The sequence below is a fragment of the Sorex araneus genome, chromosome 5 (genome assembly GCF_027595985.1).
Source record: "Sorex araneus isolate mSorAra2 chromosome 5, mSorAra2.pri, whole genome shotgun sequence".
NCBI classification, from domain to species: domain Eukaryota; kingdom Metazoa; phylum Chordata; class Mammalia; order Eulipotyphla; family Soricidae; genus Sorex; species Sorex araneus.
In genome coordinates, this window is record NC_073306.1 from 29,837,804 (window position 1) to 29,861,039 (window position 23,236).

General features: G+C 43.2%; 1 protein-coding gene across 1 annotated transcript in view; it reads left to right on the plus strand.

Annotated features, from left to right (window-relative positions):
• EIF2B3 (eukaryotic translation initiation factor 2B subunit gamma) overlaps positions 1-23,236 on the plus strand; it is a 100,726-nt gene that overhangs the window by 4,318 nt on the left and 73,172 nt on the right. Inside the window, exons 2-3 of the mRNA XM_055139687.1 lie at positions 585-741; positions 5,238-5,383. Coding sequence (XP_054995662.1) covers positions 594-741; positions 5,238-5,383 — 294 coding nt within the window. The 5' untranslated portion in view covers positions 585-593. The remainder of the gene's footprint in view (positions 1-584; positions 742-5,237; positions 5,384-23,236) is intronic.

The window sequence follows — 23,236 nt, forward strand, 5'->3', positions numbered from 1 at the left end:
ATAATAGTAACAATTAAACTATCTAAAATTAATAACAAACTTTATTAAATACCTGCTGTTTGAATAACTTCAAGCATTCTCATAATTAAATAGAAAATCACCCTGGTTGTGTTTTATTTCTAATGCTATGGTGCAGGAATGATCCCTTTGGGGACCTCTCAAACAGAAGTGGCTAAATCATTCCCCTAATGAAACATCTCTGACACCAGTGGCATACACAGAGGAATGAGCCTTTCTTTCTCACACTGGTGGGCTGGATGGTTTGATCTGCAGGCCCCCTACCAGTGCTGCTCAGGCCTAATGATGGGGTGGTCAGGGTGCAGGAAGTGCCAGGGTGCAAACTTACATCCTTAGTATGCAAGGCATGCCCTGACTACTGTCTCCCTTACTTGTGAATGAACCTTTCCTTTCTATTCTGGTTATTGGAGGTAGAAGTGATACATATGACATTTTTTGTAATCTGTGTAAAAATAAGGTTAGTGTGTGCTTTGGTTTTTCAGAAATTTTACTTTAGGCACCATGGTTTACAGTACTATTAATGGTAGTTTTCTTTCCCCATTAATCATTTTCCTCTGTGCTTACAGTGTGCAAAAATGGAATTTCAAGCAGTAGTGATGGCAGTTGGAGGGGGATCTCGAATGACAGACCTGACTTCCAGTATTCCCAAACCCCTGCTTCCAGTTGGAAACAAGCCTTTAATTTGGTACCCGCTGAACCTGCTCGAGCGCGTTGGATTTGAAGGTGATCTATGGCAATAAAATGTACTCATAAAACTTGCGGGGTGTTTGGTCCCAGTTATGTGTCAGACTTGTGAGGGTGAGATCAAATGAATAATAAAAGACTAGTAGTCACTGTTGGACTGGAGGTTGATCTCTTTAAATTAAGAACATCGGCATCATCTTTCTGTATGCTAGAATTTGAAAAGAAAGCATAATTTTGGAGCCCTCTCTGCAATAATCCACAATGGACTTCTACAAATATCAGAAAGAAAGTAGTGGAAATCGAAATGCCTCATTACTAGAATTTACTGAAAAACTGTATGTATTTGGTAATAAGCACTGGGGTACAGAATTAAGATGCTGATCTAGGGGGCTGGAGTGATAGCACAGCGGGTAGGGCGTTTGCCTTACACGCGGCCTACCCGGGTTCGATTCCCAGTATCCCATATGGTCCCCTGAGCATGGCCAGGGTGATTCCTGCGTGCAGAGCCAGGAATAACCCCTGTGCATCGCTGAGTGTGACCCAAAAAGCAAAAAAAAAAAAAAGATGCTGATGTAGACCTGATTTCTGTGACCTTAAAGTCTATTGTAGAGAAACACATATAAATATTTTATTATGTAGCATATAAATATAATAACAGATGTATTATAAATGCTTAAAAATGCAGAGGAAGTTGCCTCAGTTTTTTTGTTTAGTTTTGGGGCCACACCTGACAGTGCTCAGGGCTTTCTTCTGGTTCTGTGCTTGGGGAATCATTTTGGCTGAGGGGACCATCTAGGATGCCAGGAATCGAACCCTGGTCAGCTGCATGCAAGTACATCTTACCTGCTATACTATCTCTCCAACCTGGTAATTGCTTTTTCTACATGAGGGTCTCAGGAAAGACTTCATAGTAGATGACAATTCAGTCTTGAAAAATGTATTACCCAATTGATGAGTGTGAAGAGCATGCTTTGTAGAAGTAATAACATGTATGCAGAGACAAAGAGTCATGATGCACATCATGTTCTAGCAACTGCTCTATTTTGTTTTGTTTGGAGGCCACACCTGGCTGTACTCGGGTGTACTGCTGGCCTTGCACTCAGGGATCACTCCTGGTGGATCTCGGGACCATATAGGATGTAGGGGACTAAGTGCCTTACCCACTGTACTATTGCTCTGGCCTGCAACTCTTTTTTTCTTCTGTGGATTATATTAAGTGTAAGGGAGAGGAATAGGTGTAGCAAGAGAGGTAAATGAGGGTCATGCTAAAAAGGGCCTGTATTCCATGCTGAGTAATTGAGATTGTTTTTCCTGAAAACAACAGGAAAGCAGTAAAAAATGTAAACACAGACATAATATAGTTAGAATCATATTTTAGCTCTTCTAAAATCTTTACATCCTTATATAAATTTTAGAGTTAGCTTGTCTTTCTACAAAGGGTTACTGGGATTTATATTGAGATTGGATGATCAGTCTGAGGAGAATTTACATCTTAACAGTACTGAGTGTTTTTGATCCATAGTCATGCTATATTTCTTCACTTACTTATGTCTTCTGAAATTTTCTCCATTTTATGGTATTCAGCATATAGATTTGCACATAATTTTGTTAAATTTGTCTCTAAACTTTGATACGGTTATAAATAGTAATTGTTAAATTCCATTTCCAAGTTGTTTGTTGCTAGTATATTAAGATACATACATTTGGTGGGGTGTGTATATATATATATATATATATATATATTATATATGTTTTTTCTTTTTGGATCAGACCCGGATGGAGATGCACAGGGTTTATTCCTGGCTTTACACTCAGGAATTACTTCTGGCAGTGCTCAGGGGACCATATGGGATGCTGGGAATCGAACCCGGGTCAGCCACGCACAAGGCAAATGCCCTACCCACTGTACTATCACTCCAGCCCCAGGATATATTTTTTAATTTAATTTTGTCTATTTTATTTTTTAACCAGACAGATAGTATTTTTTTATTTTTTACTTTTTTGGGGGGTCCACACCAGTTGGTGCTCTTCTGTATTTAGTGGTCACTCCTTGTAGGTCGCTCCTGGGGTGCTGTGGGTAAAACCTGGGTCAGCCCCATGCAAGGCAAATACCCTGCCTGCTGTCACCCCAGTCCCAACTGGTAGTGTTTATTAAGGGGCTACACTACTGTGTTGCTTAGAGAACATTGCAGTTCTGGAGAAAAACCTAGGGCTCCCAAATGCAGAGCATCTGATCCAGCCTTTTGAGCTATCTCCCAGACCCCAAGAAACAATTTTTGGGCCACACCCAATGGTGCTTGGGGGCCACTCCTTGCTATGAGCTCAGCAATCATTCCTGCTGGTGAGCACCGAACTGAGGTTGGTCCGTGTAAGGCAAGCTCCCATACTGTCTCTCTAGGACCCCCTAAAATACAAATTTTTTACTGACATGCCCTTAAACTTTGCTAAATGCATTTATTTATTTACTTTTCAGTTTGGGGACCATACTTAGTGGTGCGTGGGTGTTAATCTTGGCTCAGTGCTCAGAGGTTGCTCTTGGCAGTGCTCAGGGGACCACGTGGTACCAGAGATCAAATCAGGACTTGCTTCATACAAAGCATGTGCCTCTAGCCTCCTGAACTGTATCTCAAGATACTTGAACTATGTATTTACTATTCTGCTAAATATTTCTTATATATTTTTGTAGCTTTTTTTATAGAATCCTCAGATTTTTCTACGATTTAATCCCCAAAAGTGGAAAATAAGTTCAGTGTGACTCCCCTTGAGCTTGAGTTGTCCTGTAGTTTGAGCAAATCCGAGGACCAAAAGGAAGTGGTTGAGATGCTGAAGCCCAGTCTTGTGAGCCAGCACTTATTTCAGCTGGAAGAATTGCCTTCTGGCACTGGAGCCATGGTACAGCAGGGAGGGTGCTTGCCTTGCACACAGCCAACCCAGGTTGCAATCCCTAGCACCGTATAAGATCTCCACAGCCCACCAAGAGTGATTACTGAGCATAGTCAGGAGTGAGCCCTGAGTACTGCCAGTTATGGCCCAGAAATCAAAAAATAAAAATAAAATTCACCCTGTTTAAAAAAGAAAAGAAAAGGGGGGGTTGCCTGAGTGATACTACAGAGGGTAAGGCACTTATCTCCCACGAAGCCAACGCAGGTTCAATTCCCAGCATCCCATATCGTGTCCCCACAACCCAAGCCCACCAGAAGTAACCCCTGAGCATTGCCAGATATGGCCCCAAAACTGAAAAAAAGAATTGTCTTCCTGGAACAGAACTCGGGTCTGCCGCGTGCAAGGCAAACGCCCTACCGCTGTGCTATCGCTCCAGCCCATATATTAAACATTGATGTTTTTATTGAGTGAGTGAATGCATTAGAGACTAAATCTGGAGGGGTCGTAGTTGTGACTTAGTGGTAACAGGCCTGCCTTCCTGGCTACAAACTTGACCCCTGGCACTGCTCCACATTGTGAAGTGTGACCACTTCGATTCTTAGCACCACAACAAATGTGACCTCTGAGCATCCCAAGAGTAGCAACAGGGAAAGGGAAGAAAAAATGTAGTTAATCCAAAAAGTCTAGGTAGGGACATAATAAAGAAAAGGAAGGAGTAAGTGGTAAATGATTTTAAAAAAGAGGAAGCAAGGATAAAAAGACAATAGAAAAAGAAAAGAGGGAGCAGAGCAATAGTAGAACAGACAGGGCACTTGCCTTGCATGCAGCTGACCCAGGCTTGAGAGAGAGAGAGAGAGAGAGAGAAAGAGAGAGAGAGAGAGAGACATGCCAAACCCAGAGAGAGAGAGAGAGAGAGAGAGAGATCCATGCCAAACCCAAAGTTTTCCATCATTGATTGTTGGATACATAAAGTGAAGATATCGGTGGTGTAGAAATTGTCTTTTGCTAGGATTCATTGTGATCCTCAGGAAAACATTAATGACTTACTGGCAGGAAGTGGTGATAGCACTTTGTAGTGAAAGATTTCAAATGCAATTCCTTTTATTTTATTTTATTTTTTTGCTTTTTGGGTCACACCTGGCGATGCACAGGGGTTACTCCTGGCTCTGCACTCAGGAATCACTCCTGGCGGTGCTCAGGGGACCATATGGGATGCTGGGAATCGAACCTGGGTCGGCTGCGTGCAAGGCAAACGCCCTTCCCGCTGTGCTATTGCTCCAGCCCCTGCAATTCCTTTTATTTATGCTTTGAGGAATGCTCTCCAGAAATCAGAAATGGCATGTAATATAGGCATTCGTTTAAGGATCATAGAGACTTCAGTTTTGTTCTCAGATTGATTGTTTAGTTCTGTTATTAGTTGTATGGTTGAGTGAAGTTAGGTGTTTTCATCCAAATTTCCTAATTTGTACAATGAGATTGCTGTAACAGTAGAGAGAATGCATGTAAAACATATTGAGAAGGCTGGATGGTAGTAGCTCTGTTACTATTACAACTGAAACAGACTAAAATCTAATCAAAATAAGAAAGCTGTTAAGCGAATGAATGAAAATGTTTGCATTATTTTCTTTTTTTTTTATTCTTTTGTGCTATAGAGGTCATTATCATTACAACCAGGGATGTCCAAAAGGCTCTGAGTGCAGAATTCAAGACAAAAATGAAGACAGATATTGTGTGTATTTCTGATGAAGCTGACATGGGAACTGCAGATTCTCTGCGCCACATATATCCAAAACTTAAGGTGAAAAACGATCTCTTGACTTTGATTGTTGAAAATGATATCATTTTATTGAGATTCCAGCACGTTTTACATTTTATAATTACCATTCGCCTAGCATTTTCCAGTTTACAGTTTTTTTTCAGGAGCTGGAGTAGAAGTGTTTAGAGCCACCCGGCAGTGCTCAGGGACTCCTGGCTTGGTGCACAGTGTGCTGGTATCAAACCCATGCCCCCTGCATACACTCCAACCCACTGAATTACCTCTCCAACCCTATAGTTTTTGTTTGTTTGTTTGTTTGCTTTGCTTTTTGGGCCACACCCAGCTATGCTCAGGGGTTACTCCTGGCTCTGCACTCAGGAATTACTCCTGGCAAGGGCTGGAGCAATAGCACAGTGGGTAGAGCATTTGCCTTGCATGTGGCCGACCCGGGTTCAATTCCCAGCATACCATATGGTCCCCTGCAGAGCCAGAAGTGACCCCTGTGCATCTCCAGGTGTGACATAAAAAGGAAAAAAAAAAAAGGAATTACTCCTGGCAGTGCTTGGGGGACCATATGGGATGCTAGGGATCAAACCCGGGTGAGCCTTCCCCACTATACTATTGCCCTGACCCCCCTATACTATTTTTTTAACTTTTTTTTTTTTAATCACCATGAATTACATGGTTACTCATGATTATGTTTCAGGTGTACAATGTTCCAACACCAGTCCCTTCACCAGTCCACACCACCCTCCACCAATGTCCCCACTTTTCTTCCCACCCCCTGTCATGTCTCTGTGAAAGGCACTTCCCCCCTTCATGACTGTCCTGTTGCTTCCTTCCCTACCTTATTCTCCCACCCCACCCAGAGGCAAGCCTCCTACTGAAGACCAGTTCTGTTCTTCATCTCTGATGTCAGTAAGCATTTGATATTTCTCCCAGAAGTGACTTTATATCCCACATATGATAGAGATGGTTCTGAGTCTGACTCTCTCCCTCTGACTAACTTCACGCAACGTGACACTCTCCAGATTTATACAGGTAGCAGCGAATTGCTTGACTCCATCTTTTCTTAGGCCCAAGTTGTATTCCATGTGTATAAATTCCATAGTTTTTTACCCAGTCTTCTGTTCTTGGACATTTGGGTTGTTTACAGCTTTTGGCAATTGTGAATAGTTCTAGCCCTTTAGTGTTGCTTTAAAAAAAAAAAAAAAACTGTGAGCCAGAGAGATAGTACAGGGTCTATTTGTAGGTAGACCTTTCAGGCTCTTTCTTGCCTTGCATGCAACTGACCCTGATTTGATCTGTGGCACTGCAGATGGTCCCAAATACCATGTATGCCCCAAACTGCTCCGCCATACATGTATTTTTGCATCGAATACTTTGTTGTCCATATGCTTTCAACTGCTTTTCGTTTCATTGCTAGTATAGATTTAAATGGTTAGTTGCCAAGTCATTGGTTTCCAATATTCTGAGTACAAGTACATCTTTATTAAAAAGATGTAGATGCGGGGCTGGAGCAATAGCACAGCGGGTAGGGCGTTTGCCTTGCACGTGGCCAACCCGGGTTCGATTCCCAGCATCCCATATGGTCCCCTGAGCACTGCCAGGAGTGATTCCTGAGTGCACAGCCAGGAGTAACCCCTGTGCATCGCCGGGTGTGACCCAAAAAGCCAAAAAAAAAAAAAAATGTAGATGTACATTTTATGTATTAAAGGATTCCATGAACAGCAAATTGAATATGTGGTAATAGAAATCAGTTGACTCTGCAATGAGAGGTTGATTACGAAGAAATTCAAACAAATATGCAAAAATGCCACTCCTCAGGACTGGAGCGGTAACGCAAGAGTGGAGCATTTACCTTGCACACGGCCGAGCCAACCTGGGTTCGTTCTCCAGTATCCCATATGGTCCCCCTGTACCACCAGGAGTAATTCCTGAGCACAGAACCAGGAGTAATCCCTGAGCACTGCCAGTGTGCGCCCTCCCCATTCCCCTACTCCCACAAAAATACCATTCCCCCTTGCAACATAAAAGTCCAAGCATGGGGGCTGAGCGATAGCACAGTGGGTAGGGCCTTTGCCTTGCACTCGGCCGATTCGGGTTCGATTCCCAGCTTCCCATATGGTTCCCCGGGCACCGTCAGGAGTAATTCCTGAGTGCATGAATCAGGAGTAACCCCTGTCCATCGCTGAGTGTGACCCAAAAAGGAAAAAAAAAAAAGTCCAAGCATGATAATATTTGTACTGTTTTTGTTTTCTTTTGTTTTGCTTTGGAGCCACACCTGACTTAGGGCTCACCCCTTGCTCTGCACCCAGGGTGGGTTCAGGGGACCATATGGGATACTGAGGATTAAACCCAGGCCAACTGCATGCAAGGTAAACGCCCTACCTGCTGTACTATCTCTCAGCCCCAAATTTTGTTGATGTTATTGTTCTATTTTATCTTGAGAACATACCCAGTGTGCTCAGGGGTTACCCCTGGCCTGGCTCTGTGCTCAGGGATCACTCCTGGTGGGGTTCAGGGGACCAGGTGGAGTGCCACGGATAAACCCAGGTTGGACACATGCAAGGCAAGCTCCCTACCTGCTGTACTATCCAGCCCCCGAATTCTCAGACTCTTTTAAAGAACATAAGTGAATCAATGTGAAATGTGTGAATTGCTTCTGTTTCCCTTCGAGGCAGCCCCTGGAAGTCATTCATTGCCCCCTCCCCGCAATCCAGTATTTCTCCTGGTTGCCCTGTGTACAGTTCTATAACTTCTTCACAGTCATTCTGGAAGTTCTGTTCGCTCTCTCTTTTTTTTTTTTTAAGTTCCGTTCTCTTTATTGTGTTGGGTATCCTGGCTCCTGCTTTCTCTCTTGGTTTATTCCCTAATTTCAGGGAAAGCCAACCCTTCCTTACCTTCTTTTTTTTTTTTTTGCTTTTTGGGTCACACCCAGCGATGCACAGGGGTTACTCCTGGTTCTACACTCAGGAATTACTCTTGGCGGTGCTCAGGGGACCATATGGGATGCTGGGATTCAAACCCGGGTCGGCCGCGTGCAAGGCAAATGCCCTACCCGCTGTGCTATCGCTCCAGCCCCCAACCCTTACCTTCTTAATGGACGAGAAATACTTGAGAACGTGCATGTTTTAATTCTACCCTTACTCCTGACTAACTAATATTTATGTAGAATTTGAGGATAGAAATAATATCCTCTCAGAATTTCCTGCCGTGAGCCCAGAGACGGACATACACTACTTTGATGACTGTGTGCTAAAAGTAGATTCCCTCTTTAAGTTTATCTTCACTGAAGTCTTGTTTATGCTGGTTTCTAGTTCAGATTTCTGCTTCAGTTCTAGCACATCATATTTCCTTATTTCTTGTACATTTGAATACATTTGGAAGACGTTTTGTGATGTCTTATCAAAAAAAAAAAATTTAGGTATTTATGACATAATTTGTAGGTTCCTAATTCTCCAGTTTCCCAGCATAAGAAACCTCTACACCAAATACTTCATGTGTGTTATATTTATCTAATCCTCCAACTACATTCTGAGGTAGCTCTAATCTTGATCTCCACTTTACAGATGAGAAAAATGAGACTCAGGAAAAAAAATCAAGCAAGAAAAACAGAGCTCAGGGAGCTTGAGTTACAAGTTCTATTGGAAAGACCATGAATTAGATGCTAAAGTCACAGTAAATGCATTTGAGTAATCAAAGGATAATAAAAAAATATTTGGGGACCAGAGCAATAGTAGAGCTTTGCCTTGCACGCCACCCACCCAGGTTCTATCCCTGACGTCCCATATGGTGCCCTGAGCAACACCAGGAGTGATCCGTGAGTGCAAAACCAAAGAAAAACAAAAAATATTATAATGTCTGTTCAGTACAGCTAGATGGCACCTATCTCAGTGGAAACTGATTTTTTTTTTTTTTGACAGCACAGTGGTGCAGTGGGTTAGGGATGTGGTTCTTGTAGTTAGCTGAAAGAGTACTGTGCACCCTCTAGAGGAACATTGGGGAAATTACTTGGACGAACTGATGGAAAGGAAAGGAAAGTTTCATGAAAGTCATTTCTAACTGAGTTCTTTTTAGAAGGCCACTCACAGAGATTCTAGTGCCAACGGAGGTGGGGGTGGGGGTGAGGCTGGAGTTGTCACACCCAGTGAGCCAGATGTACTATCTCTGGGCCTTCTGAGTCTTTTAGGAAGAACAGAAATTTGTGATAGTAGGGAAAAAGAAAGCATAAGTATTCCTACTGATAAAGTAGGAATAAGTAGGACTTATTCCCACTAAATAAGTCCAAAAAAGGCATGAAAGTGCTGGGTTGGTTTGTTTTAATTTTAGCAGTTGAAAAATTACTATAAAACTTTCGTTAGTGTGTACCATTAAGACTTTAAAAAAAAAAAAAGATTTTTTACCCGGATCTGTGTCTCTTTGAGATGCATTAAATAACTTCATTGGTATCCCTTTTTCTTTTCTTTTCTGGGTGTTAGCCTAACCTGTATGTACATGTGAGGTTGAATCTAATCCCTTTTCTTCTTTTTTGCTCTTTTGGGTCACACCCGGCGATGCACAGGCGTTACTCCTGGCTCTGCACTCAGGAATCACCCTTGGTGGTGCCCAGGGGACCATATGGGATGCTGGGAATCAAACCTGGGTCAGCCGCGTACAAGGCAAACACCCTACCTGCTGTACTATCGCTCCAGCCCCTTTAATCACTTTCTGTAGAGTTTGAACAACTTTGGAAAGAGCATAAAGGCAGTTAAAAAACTAGAACTGAGGAGCAGCAGAGACCTGCTTTGCAATAGCATTTGATTATTTACACTGGATCTCTGTGTCAGATGACCACTCTGAGGAGACTTACAGGTGCTCTAAACCTTTATAAATTAAGTCCTTTTTACACAATGAATTTATTACCTAGCTCTTTTTTTTTTTTTTTTGCTTTTTGGGTCACACCTGGCGATGCACAGGGGTCACTCCTGGTTCTGCACTCAGGAATTACCCCTGGTGGTGCCCAGGGGACTGTATGGGATGCTGGGAATCAAACCCGGGTTGACCATGCACAAGGCAAATGCCCTACCCACTGTGCTATCTCTCCAGCCTCTTATTTTTATTTATTTATTTTTTTAAGAAAGAGACTTTTCTAAAATAGAGAATTAAATTACTGATCATGGAGTGTAGGATAACATTGGGTTTGTCCTTTCAGCCTTGCCGCAGGGAACTTGTTTTACCTTAAAGCAATGTCCTTTCTGTATGGACACAGGAAGACAGTTAATATTATGCTATGTAACTTGGGAGTTGATTGACTCCAATAATATTTACTCCTAGGCATCTGCTTTCTTGACTCAGTTGCCCTTAGTTCCTAGCACCCCAAAAGCAGGGTCCCAACAGACTGAATGGATCCAGGGCAAGCTGTGAGCTACCCTGGCATTGAAAGGGGTCAGGCCAAAGCCCACAATACTCAACTATAAGTTGAGAACATGGTCATAGACAAATGCTGTCATGATCCAAAAGTAACGAAGTCTTTTGAGGTTAGGAAGACTAACCTGGCCTGAGACTAAGAGAGGGAAAGAGAGAGAGTGCCATCCTGAGAGCCCGTGAACACTCATCACATCACCCCTTCTGCATACGCGCTTGTATTTTTTATAATGGGGTGTTCTAATTTTTCTGTTCCTGAAATACTTGCTCTGAAGATAACAAGGGAGAGCTGCCATACTTATTACTTTGTGTATCTGGCCATGTGGATTTTTCTCTTTTTCCTTTTTTGGGACATACTCAGAAATGCTCAGAGGTTTCGCTTGGCTCTGCACTCAGGAATTGCCTAATTGGTGGCAATGTGGGATGCAGAGGATTGACCCAGGGTGGGCCACATGCAAGGGTAATGCCCTACTCACTGTACTGTTGCTCTTGCTCCCGACCTTGTGGATTTCTGATCTCTAGTCACCTTGAAAGGTAGGTGATATAACTTGTGCAAAATGCCCCACCTGGGCAGGTGCTGGACCAAGACAAGAGCCTAATCCTGGGTTTGAGGTGTATTTGTGCATCTCATATGCACCAGGCATTTTCGTTATGTAGCTTTCTACACACAAACTTCAATACCTCTTAAAATCTACTCAAGCTCTAATCTCTTGACTTTAGACACACTTGGTTTAGTATTTTCAGAATTACTATTTTCTTTTTTATGTGAACATTTTGTGTATGTTAGACATTTGTATGTACATACACATTTTTTTTAATTGATTGGTTTTTGGGCCAGACTTGGCAGTGCTCAGGGGCTACTCCCAGCTCAGTGCTCACAGAACCCTGTGGTACTAGGGATCAAACTTGGACTTAACCTGAGTACAGCATGTACGCTAGCCTTTTGAGCTGTCTCCTTGGCCCCTGGAACTCAGTGTACAAGTCAAGTGGTTCTAAACACATACAAAATGCTTAAATGTTTTTGTATGAAATATATTCTGAAAGTAGAAGGTCAGGGGTTAGAGTGTTAGTATTGTGGGTAGGGCGTTTGCCTTGCATTCAGCTGACCTGAATTTGATCCCTAGCACCCAATACAGTTCCCTGAGCCCTGCCAGGAGTGATTCCTGAGCACAGAGCCAGGAGTAAGCCCTGATTACTGCCAGATATAGCCTACCCACCCACCCACCCACCCACCCCCCAAAAAAGAAAAGAAAAATTCAAACAAGACTGAAGAAACTCCATAATGGGGTTTATTGAGCCCTTACTTTTCAGCCTCAGTATTCTCATTTTGCAAGTGTGCTATGGTTTCTTATTAGCATCTCCTAAGTGGAAGGAATTGCAATTATTCCTAAAATGAGTATTTTGAGAACAGGATAATAAGATATTTAAGAGGCTTCAGCAGCCTATAATAGATTTATGTAACCTATATAATCAGGACTTCTGAAACTTTTTCTCTTTGCAACCCCTTTTTATTCAAAATTTTATGCAGCCCTGATTATATAGGTATATAAAATAGACATACAAATCAAACATTTAGGGACTAAAGAGATAATACAGTAGGTACAGCACTTATAACTGACCTGGGTTTGATCCCCAGCATCCCATTTAGTCCCCCGAGCCCACCAGGAGTAATTCCTGAGTGTAGAACCAGGAATGACCCCTGAGTGCTGCTGGGTTAAGCCCCAAAACAAATGAAACATTTACCAATAATGGATATAAAAACAATTTTTTAAGTGTCTGAACCCTGACTTAACAGATAGTGCAGAGGTTAAGGTACTCGCCTTGCAGGGCACTGAACCCAGTTTGAACCCTGACATTGCATGTACATATAGTTCTGGAGCACTGCTGCTAGCAACCTGTGAGCACAGAGCCAGGAGTCACCCCAGAGCCTTGTTAACTTTGACCCAAACTCCCCCAACACCACCAAAAATATTAATTACATAACCACATCACTGTATCACTGTCATCCCATTGCTCATCGATTTGCTCGAGCAGGCACCAGTAACATCTCCATTGTGAGACTTCTTGTTACTGTTTTTGGCATATCCAATATGCCATGGGTAGCTCGCCAGGCTCTGCCGTACGGGCGGGATACTCTCAGTAGCTTATATGGGGTTGCAATGAACAGGTTTTAAGCTTTTTTGGGTTTTAACTCCAAACCTTAAAAAACTAGGTTTTGTGTTCTGGAACATTAGCACAGTGGGTAGGGTGCTTATCTTTTATATAATCTAATCGATTTTGATCCCCAGCACCCCATTTTATCCCCCAAGTTCCACCAGAAGATCCCTGAGCATGGAGGCAGGAGTAATCCCTGAGTACTGTTGGGTGTGGCCTAAAAAAATAAAGAGCTAGGGTTTGAAGTACCTATCTTATACTGCAGGTCTCACGGATTCTCTGTAACTAAGAGATTCTAGAGATGATAACTTTTTTAAAAATCTAGACAGAAATATTTGTCCTCAGGCAAGCCCATTTACCCTCTGCCTCAGTTTCACAGTCAACAAAATAGGGATAATGATACCAACAGACTGGTTGTTAAAGGTTTAGTTATTTAAGACCTTTGATGTAGGTAAAGGACTATTGTTATATGTCTTCTGAAATAGCTAACATGCTACAACAAAGAGCAAACTATGCAGCTGAAATCCCCTCCTCGAGACAGCTTATTAGAGTGAGCCCCTGCTATTTTTAGATGTTTAAAAACCTAAATGCAGGTTATTTTCAGTTGAGTGTTTGATGTCTTTATCAAATTACAAATCTGTCATTCTTTCATAGAAGCTTTTATTGTGCCCAGGGATTTATTTTTGGCAGCCTTCTTTATGCCTGAAAAGAATTGAGTACCCTTTTGTCAGGGGCAAGATCTGAGAACCTGGTTGCAACTTGTTTAAAGACTTTTTTTTTAAAGTGGCAACTTTCCTTAGTACTGTTTTGGTGGGCTGTGGCCGCCCCGGGGGCGGCAGCGTATCTCTGCGTGTGCTGTCTTTGATTTGTCCCTCTTCCCTTCCCTTTGTTGTTGCGATGGTGGGGGTCCCACATTTAGGTGCATGTGCCAGGGACCACGTTTCTTGTGTCACTGGGATCACTGCTGTGCCTCAGGGATCACCTTTGGCGGGTGGAGCAGTGCTAAGGATCAAACTCAGGCCTGCGAAGGCACACTCTGCAGCTGAGCTGTGGTCTTCTTGGGAAGTGCCAGGCAGAGAATGAAGCGCTCAGAGTTACGGCAGAACAAATTGGATAAGGGAATTTGGGCGGGGGGAAATCACCCCAAGAGTTTCAGTGGAGCTTTTCTCTTGACAGTGCTCACCTGTGTTCACAAGTTGAAAATGCTTTTCGTCTCACCTGGTCACAGGTTGCCCCGTGTTGGACTGCCAGTCTGTGGAATGGTATTTCTGCAGCCCAGGACTGAATTTGGTAACCAGAAAACTGTCCAGTTTTCCATAAGGATCCTTTATGGAAAGGACTCTTAGGATGGGTCAGCGGCAGAGAAGGACAAAATCTGTTAAGTAGGAATTATGATAGAAAGTCCAGACTGTTGTCACAAGCCCTGTTTATCTTCTCCGGTTAATATGGCTCCTGTGGCTTAGATGTTTGGGAGCTCTTGGTCTACCTGGCTACCCTGCTTTGAATTTTTTTTTTCTTTTTTTGGGTCACACCTGGCGATGTGCAGGGGTTACTCCTCACTTTGCACTCAGGAATTATTCCTATCGGTGCTCGGGGGACCATATGGGATGCTGGGAATGGAACCCGGGTCAGCCATGTGCAAGAAAGCAAACGTCCTCCCTGCTGTACTCTTACTCCAGCCCCACCTGCTTTGAATCTTAAAGTCACTCTCCAGCCTGACTAGTGGAATAGGTCTGTACAGTAGATGGGGAGTCAGTATTATGTTAGCATGAACAGAGAAAGCCTTCCCTGGCTTTCTGCAACAGAATCATGTTTTCTGTATTTGCACAGAGGATTAAAATTCTGTGTTAAATCATCACTTTCTTGCACTAGATTTTGGGAGCAAGTTGAAAAATAAGAATTTATTCTTGGGCTAGAGAGATAGTCCAGTGGTTGGAGCATTTGCCTTGCATGTGGCCAACCCAAGTTTGATTTCCAGCATCCCATATGGTCCCCTGAGCACCACCAGGAGTAATTCTTGAGTGCAGAGCCAGGAGTAACCTCTGAGCATCATCGGATGTGGCCCAAAAACAAAAACAAAATTATTCCTGGTGGCTCTGAGGATCCCAAAGGATCCTGGGGCCAGTCCTGAGCTCAGGCACATGGGCGGCGTTAGGGATCTGACTTGACAACTCATGCTTGCAAGGCAGATGTTCTTCCATGGAGCCACGCCAAGGCCCCTGGGAAAGGCGCCCCTTTCCCAGTTGGAGATGAATGTATTCTCAGTGACTTCTTAGCTTCACACCGGGAGGATGAAGACATTCCCTCTATTCTCTTTTGTTGTTCTTCTGTCTTTGTGTTTTATAAATTAAAACAAACAAACAAACAAACTTAGACAATACTGTTGATAATAAAATTTCATGCATACAGTATTCCAATGGCCCACACCCCACCAGAGTGCCCCTCTTCATCTGCCACCCCATCCTGAACCCCCACCCCCGCCCCATGGTAAGCTCAGTTCTCAGACTCTGTTGCCTTGGCCATTTGTTACTCTTACTATGTATGCTTCTCTGCAGCCCACATAGGAGAGAGATCCTTGTGTATCTGCCCTGCTCCTAACTTCCCGTCACCTGATACTCTTCAGATCCATCCCACATAGCAAATTGCATCATTTCATCTTTTTCTGTTTATTCTTAATCCAAAAAGGGAAATGCCTGGTAGGAAGATGCATGAAGTAAGTGTTGAGCCTACATTTAAAAATTGTAAATCTAGCCCATCTTCCCCCAGGACAGCTCAGTCTGATTTCTTTCCTTTCAGACAGCTCTGTCTTTTTCTTCTTCAGAGGCAGCAGGGTAACTTCCTTATGCCTTAGGAGTTGCAAAGTTACCTTTGTGGCACCATCCTAACTTTGAATAGAATCTGCCAAGGGGAGGAGGGCACTCAACTCTGTCAGGAAGTATGTTGTTTCTAAATATCTGAAATAGGATGTTTTTATGTGTTACTTAATTTAAACAAGGGCTGATAGGAAGAATGCTATGTTTCAGTCCCTTTGGAAAATGATTTGGATACCATTCAGCATTTCTACTGGTGGGCATCTACCCCAAGAACACAAAGACATTAGTCTGGAAAAAAAAAAAAAAACACATGCATTCCTGTGTTCATCATAGCACTATTTACAATAGCCAAGGTCTGGAAGTAACCCAAGTGTCCAAAAGCAGATGCGTGGATAAAGAAATTGCGGTCTTGGGGCTGGAGCAGTAGCACAGCAGGTAGGGCGTTTGCTTTGCACGATGCCGACCCGGGTTTGATTCCCAGCATCCCCTATGGTCCCCCGAGCACCGCCAGGAGTAATTCCTGAGTGCATGAGCCAGGAGTAACCCCTGTACATTGCCAAGTGTGACCCAACCCCCCCCAAAAAAAATAGAAATTGCGGTCTCGGGCCAGAGTGATAGTACAGCAGGTAGGGCATTTGCCTTTCATGTGGTCGACCTGGGTTCGATCCCTGACTTCCCATATGGTCCCTCAACACCACCAGGAGTAATTTCTGAGTGCAGAACCAAGAGTAATCCCTGAGCATTGCCGGGTGTGATCCTAAAAGACAAAAAAAAAAAAAATTTGTTGTCTATATACACAATGGACTACTACTCAGCGGTGAGAAAAGATGTTGTTTTGCAGTTTATTACAACTTGGATAGAATTGGAGAATGTCATGCTACGTGAAGTGAGTCATAAAAGATAAATTCCAGATGGTCTCACTCATTTGTGGAATATAAAGATACAAAGAAAGGAAATAGACAATCCCCAATGCAAACTAACCCTGAGACATGACGAGTAGAACTGAGAACTACCCCGTGGCAGGCCTTGGTACAGGTCGGGCATTGGTGTAATAATGGTGGAGAGATTTTCAAACACAGTGGAAAGGCTGGAATGATAGTACCTTGGGAAAGGTGTTTACATACTGCTGACCTGGCTTCAATCCAGACACCCCATATTAGCCCTTCCAGAAGTGATCACTGAGTGCAGAGCCAGGAATAAGCCTTGAGCACCACCAGATGTGACCTAAAAATAAAGGAGAAGAAGAAGAAAAGAAAGGAAGGCAGAAATGAAACACTGGGGTGTAGTAACTTTGCAACTGTAAAACAGCGACTTCAATAGTATATAAACTGTGATACTTAAGTGGGAGGAAAAATAAAATATATATACATATATATTATATTTTCATATATATACTATCTCCTAACTCAGACCAAAAATGGCATATAAAGCAATGTGTAAACATAAGAAAATATGACAAATAAAAATATCTTTTAAATAAAAAGTGCTTACAGGGGGCTGGAGCGATAGCACAGCAGGTAGGGCGTTTGCCTTGCATGCAGCTGACCTGGGTTCGATTCCCAGCATCCCATATGGTCTCCTGAGCACTGCCAAGGGTGATTCCTGAGTGTAAAGCCAGGAGTAACCCCTGTGCATCGCCGGGTGTCACCCAAAAAGCCAAAAAAAAAAAAAGTGCTTACATACACTATGCTTTTTTGCCAGTACTAGGTTATAATCAGGATAAGAGATGGAAGAACCCCATGTGAAGCTAGCAGTGTGGGGCATAAAGGGACAAGAGAAAAATGGAGCCTAATTTAGTGATTTGAGGTCTGTAATGAATCAGAAAAGAATTGTTCAGAGGAGGTAATAAATTGACTCCTTTTAATGTGACAAGTAGTAGATGGATAAGTGTTCATTCTTGATGGATGAGTATATAGCGGAGTGGGAAAGTGAATAGGGAATGCATTCTTGGCAGTTCAGCAAATTAACATTAGCTCTGTAAGGGGTAGTTGTGGGAGAGAAGATGGAATTAGGGAGCTGAGTCCTATTTTGAAGATCCTAGTATCATGCTAAGAAATTCAGACTCAATTTCAGACTGCAGTGGTCTCCAACATAAGATGTTTGTTCTCAAAGCTAGAAGGTTCTTAGGATGAAGTACTAGAGGAAATATTAGACTTTCATTCTTTCAGTTCTCTCTCTCATTGTAAGTATATTTTTGAATATGTTTTATAAAAACTATTATGTCATTTACAGTGGTTTGTGGATTTTTATTTATCTTGGTGTTTGAGCCAACAAAAACTATAAACAACAATAAGCTATAATCCCAGCTTATTCCTGGCTCTGCACTCAGGGATTACTCCTGGCAGGCTTGGGGGACCATATAGGGTTCCAGAGATCAAAGTTGGGTTGGGCATATACAAAGCAGGCCCCCTACTCACTGTGCTGTCACTCTGGCCCCTGGTTTGTGAACTCTTAAATAAAACTTAAGTGATAACTGGACTTTAAATAGTGATAAAACTTAAAGTAGTGATAAAATTCAACATTTTATTTTTGTTTGGAGAATACTCTTTCAGGATATCTTTTTTTGGCGAGAGGGGGGATGACACACCCAACAGTGCTCAGTGGTTACTCCTGGCTCTGCACTCAGGAATTACTCCTGGCAGTGCTCTGCTCAGGGGACCATATGGGATGCCGGGGATCAACCCCAGGTCAGCTGTGTACAAGGCAAACGCAGTCCCCACTGTGCTATCACTCTGGCCACTGGGATATCTTTAAGCCGGGAAATAATATTGGAAATTGGAATATGGATTAGAATAGAAGATTGGGGAGAGATCAGATGCAAGAGAGCAGATAAGAAACTGGAAAAATATTTTTAGAACTAAGAGCATTAGAGATACAGGAATAGGATTGAGACCATTGAGATTTGGCGTAGGAAACTGGACATGAAGACTTCAGACCTAGACTCTGGCCAGATTTCTGGCTTCAGATCCTGGCTGGTTGGTGACATGAAGATTCATGGGGCTGGAGCGATAGCACAGTGGGTAGGGTATTTGCCTTGTACGTGGCCGACCGGGGTTCAATTCCCAGCATCCCATATGGTCCCCTGAGTACCATCAGTAGTATTTCCTGAGTGCAGAGCCAGGAGTGACCCAAAACGAAAAAAGAAAATAATTTTCAGTAAGTAACAGAGGCAGGACACGTAGCTCTAAGGATCATCATACTTACTTCCATAGTGGCTGGCCACTACTTTCTGCACCTTCTGCCACAGCCTCAGTAAAAGTCAAGTGGCAGCTGACCCTGCGCTGTGCACTTTGCAGAGTACAGAAGGAAACCATCTCTGAGTATTTTCAGCTGATACTGAGCACGGTGAGGACTCTGCACTTAGCCAATGATGTTTATTAAAGCACCAAACTGCTCTTGGGGAGTGAATTAAGATCGGATCACGGGGATAGAGGGGTGGGTTGGGGAGGGAGGGTATACTTTGTGACCATTCATGAAAACACCAAGTAGCTGAATTCATTAGTTCCATATGGGCAGGGCTGGGAGCAGGGTGGTGAAGTGGATCGTGGCCATTGTTTCTCGAAGTGCTGGGTCGATGAGTAGAAGTGTGGTAGTTACCTTGCCCTGACACTTATTTTCCCAGGGCGTAAGTGTGTTTTTCTTTCTCCTTGCATAGGAAATCGTTTGCCAGATTGTGTTCTTTATAACAATCTGTCATGGAAACGGCTGCCAGAAAGTGGAGAGAGGCTATTCCCAGTAGCTCTCCCACTCCCACCCCCCCATCCTCACCACACACACATACATCCGGTTTGCTGGTTTAGCTTTTGTTGTTTTTTTTTTTCCCTTCTAATTTTACTCAGTGGTTTTGGCTTAATGGAAAATGTTCTCGTAAGTAAAGATTTCTGGGCTTTGCTCTGGCGAGGCAATCGGCTTTACTGAGCTTAATGTGTTTCCCTGAGTCAAGGCTAGCTGGCAGCAGTTAGTTTGAATTCCTGGGTGTCTTGATATCTCCCCAAATACAAAACTGTTATGTTCCACTTTCCCCTAAGGACCTTGTATTTTTCTTTGTCAAAAATGCGCATACTTGGTGTCCTTTTAAGCTGTGTTTTGGTTCTAAACATCCATCACCCTTGCTCTTCTCAAGGAGAGTTTTTAGATGGTTTGCTCCCCATGATCCCTTTTTGCCCCAGAAGTTTTTACATGCGATAATATAGCAGGTAGAGCATTTACTTTGCATACAGCTGACCCAGGTTCAATCCCTAGCATCCCATGTGGTTCTCCAAGCACTGCTAGGAGTGATCCCTTAGTGCAAAGGTAGAATTAACCTCTGAGCATTGCTGGGTGTGGCCCCAAAACCAAAATGAATAAATAAAGACGACCTCAGGTATATAAAGTGGACATATACAAATCAAATATTCTCTAGTAATCTTAAAATTATTCTTTTATTATTGTAGTTAAGGTAACTAAAATTGTATTTACATTCATGGCCTTGGTGAACACTTACTGCATGCATTTTTATTTAGTTGTTTTGTTTTAGGGCCACACCTGGTGGTGCTCAGGGCTTATTCCTGGCTGTGTGCTCAGGATCACTCCCGGTATAGTGCGGGAGACAATCAGGGGTGCCGGGGATCCAACCAGGTCAGCCACAGGTCTGGCAAGTAGCCTGCCTACGGTGCTATCTCTCCAGTCTCTTTTTTAAACCCCCTCACCGAACTACCTGCACTCCTCATTGCCACTGGTGAAAAATACATCCAGGGGCTGGAGCCATAGCACAGCAGGTAGGGCGTTTGCCTTGCACGCGGCTGACCCGGGTTCGATTCCCAGCATCCCATATGATCCCCTGAGCACCGCCAGGAGTAATTCCTAAGCACAGAGCCAGGAGCAACCCCTGTGCATCGCTGGGTGTGACCCAAAAAGCAAAAAAAAAAATACATCCATTTAACACACATTCATGTACAGGCAGTAATGATTTTCAAAGTGCTTCATTATTATTTCTCTTAAATATTTGTCACATTTTGTTTTACTATCTTTCTGGCCCCTGCATAATTTATTTTCAGACAATTATATTTCAGACAATTTCCTTAATAATTTTTTTATTTAATTAAAATTATTATCGCTGGAGCGATAGCACAGCGGTTGGGCGTTCGCCTTTCACGAGGCCAACCCATGTTCGATTCCTCCACCCCTCTCGGAGAGCCTGGCAAGCTACTGAGAGTATCGAGCCCGCACGGCAGAGCCTGGCAAGCTACCCTTGTGTATTGGATATGCCAAAAACAGTAACAATAAGTCTCTCAATGAGAGGCATTACTGGTGCCCGCTCGAACAAATCGATGAGCAACGGGATGACAGTATACAGTATATATATATTTAATTAAACAACTGTGATTTACAAAGTTATTGATAGTTGAGTTCTAGGCATGTAATAATATTTCAACACCAGTCCTACCACCAGTGTCAACTTCCCTCCACTATTGTTCCCATACTCTGTCCTCACCTGTCAACTTGTCATGCGCATTACAAAGTTCAGTGTTCGCAGCTTAAATCTCATGCTTTCGGGGTTGTTCAGTCTGTGTTTTGGGTATATGACTGTGCCACTCACCCATATCACTTGTGTAACTGAAGCCCTCATGCCTGACACATTTTGATGATGGGGTCCTAACCCACAGTTTTAGAAGCAAGACCCTAAAGGAGCAGCCCCGGCATGAGGCACACTCAGAGCTGCTGGAACACAGAGTCAGGAGGCCTGTGGAGATTCCAGTTGGCCACTGCAGAAAAAAAAATAAATAAAAAGGCGTGTTGTTTGTGTTGATGTTAGAAAAGTTTAAGGTAGCTATCGGGTGTGTCCCAGCAACTTTCAGATTGATTACATTCCAGATATCTGATGGCTTTCTACTCCGGTCTGGTACCCGTGTCTCATAGTCACAAGAAGTACTTCCTAGCTCTTTCTAATTTCCCTGCTTTCCTCTAGACTCTAGCTAGTAGAATAGTTGTGTTTATAGAATGGCCCTACTACCACTTTTTCAGAATTGAAAATGAAAACAATTGTCATCTTAGAGCTTTTATAAAGTGTAAAGAAATTGGTATTGTGGAGACCCAATAGGATTTGCTTATGCCTTTGTTTACCTTTTAGACTTGTTTCTTCTTTCATGGTTTCCAGCTTTGGGAGCAAGTTGCATTGATGAGACAGCAAAGCTTTCCCTTTGGAAGTGGTGGAATTGTAAAGGGGACAGGAATGTGTCTGGTCTGGGTGCGCCTTGCATGGTGCATTCATCCTCTGAGAACAGAGGCAGGAGAGGGGCCTGATGAAACAGCACCTCCATCTGCATCCCAGGCCTGCCCTTTCAGACCAGCCGCTTTCTTTTCATACCGAGAACAGATGGCAAGCAGACACTGGGGTGGGGAGGGAGGAGTTCCTTGGGGATTTTTCATTCAGTTTAGCAAGAAGTCATCTAAAAGCAAAGAGAAAAGTGAGACTGCAGACTGTTCACAATTATGCCAAACTTGTTTGGCATTCACTACCCTGGCAGATTTATTTCTCGCAGATATTGCATGATAACAGCATTTACTAAGACAACGTTGTCACCACTTCAGAGGCCTCTGCACCAGGGTCATTGTCACTTGGAGTATACTTAATAATTCAATTTATTGTAGGATAGTCGGCTTGCAAAAAAAAAAAGTCAACTAATTAGAAAGTCTTAGAAAAAATAGAAAGTGGGTTTTTTTTTCTTTTAATGAAACAGGACAGCTTCTGTACTGCTAGAATGCTAGAATAGCAATTGTGTGGATGTCTTTAGTAATGCCGTGCGCCCTGCCTTTCTAAGCATGCTTGTAAGAAGTTAGATGGGGGCTAATTTGCTCATGTTTTGGAGTTTCTGGATGGTGAGCTATTATATAGGCTGAAGATTTTTCTTTCCCTTAAAAAAGATGCTATTAGGGCTTTGTTTTTTTTCCAGCCAAGAATTAAAATGAAAAGGAATAAACTTCTCATAAACTCAATGTTCAACTGTTTAACCCTAGAACAGCTCCAAAAGAATTGCTTAGACCAGTGTTTCTCAGCTTTGTTTCAGTGACCTGCTTCCAACTTTCCTCTCTATGGCCCTCCTGTCTTTCTGAGTAACCTTTTATAGAACCTTGTGCCATGGCTCCTGATTTATACAATTTTTTGGGGGGGGCTGCTTTGGGGCCACATCCGACAGTACTCAGGGGTTCCTCCTGGCTCTGCATTCATGGATCACTCCTAGTGATATGGGGTGCTGGGGATTGAACCTGGTCAGCCACATGCAAGGCAAAGCACCTGCCCCGGTGTACTAACTCTCATAATTTTCATCTGAGGGCCCACAGGACGGACCTAAGACCCCAGATGAGAAACCGTGGTTTAGACTATGTGTAAGATATATGTAGGGGAAAAAATGACATGGGCTGGAGGGGCTGGATCAATAGCACAGTGGTAGAGCGTTTGCCTTGTACACAGCCAACCCGGGTTCGATTCCTCCACCCCTCTTGGAGAGCTCGGCAAGCTACCGAGAGTATTCCCCCCCCACAT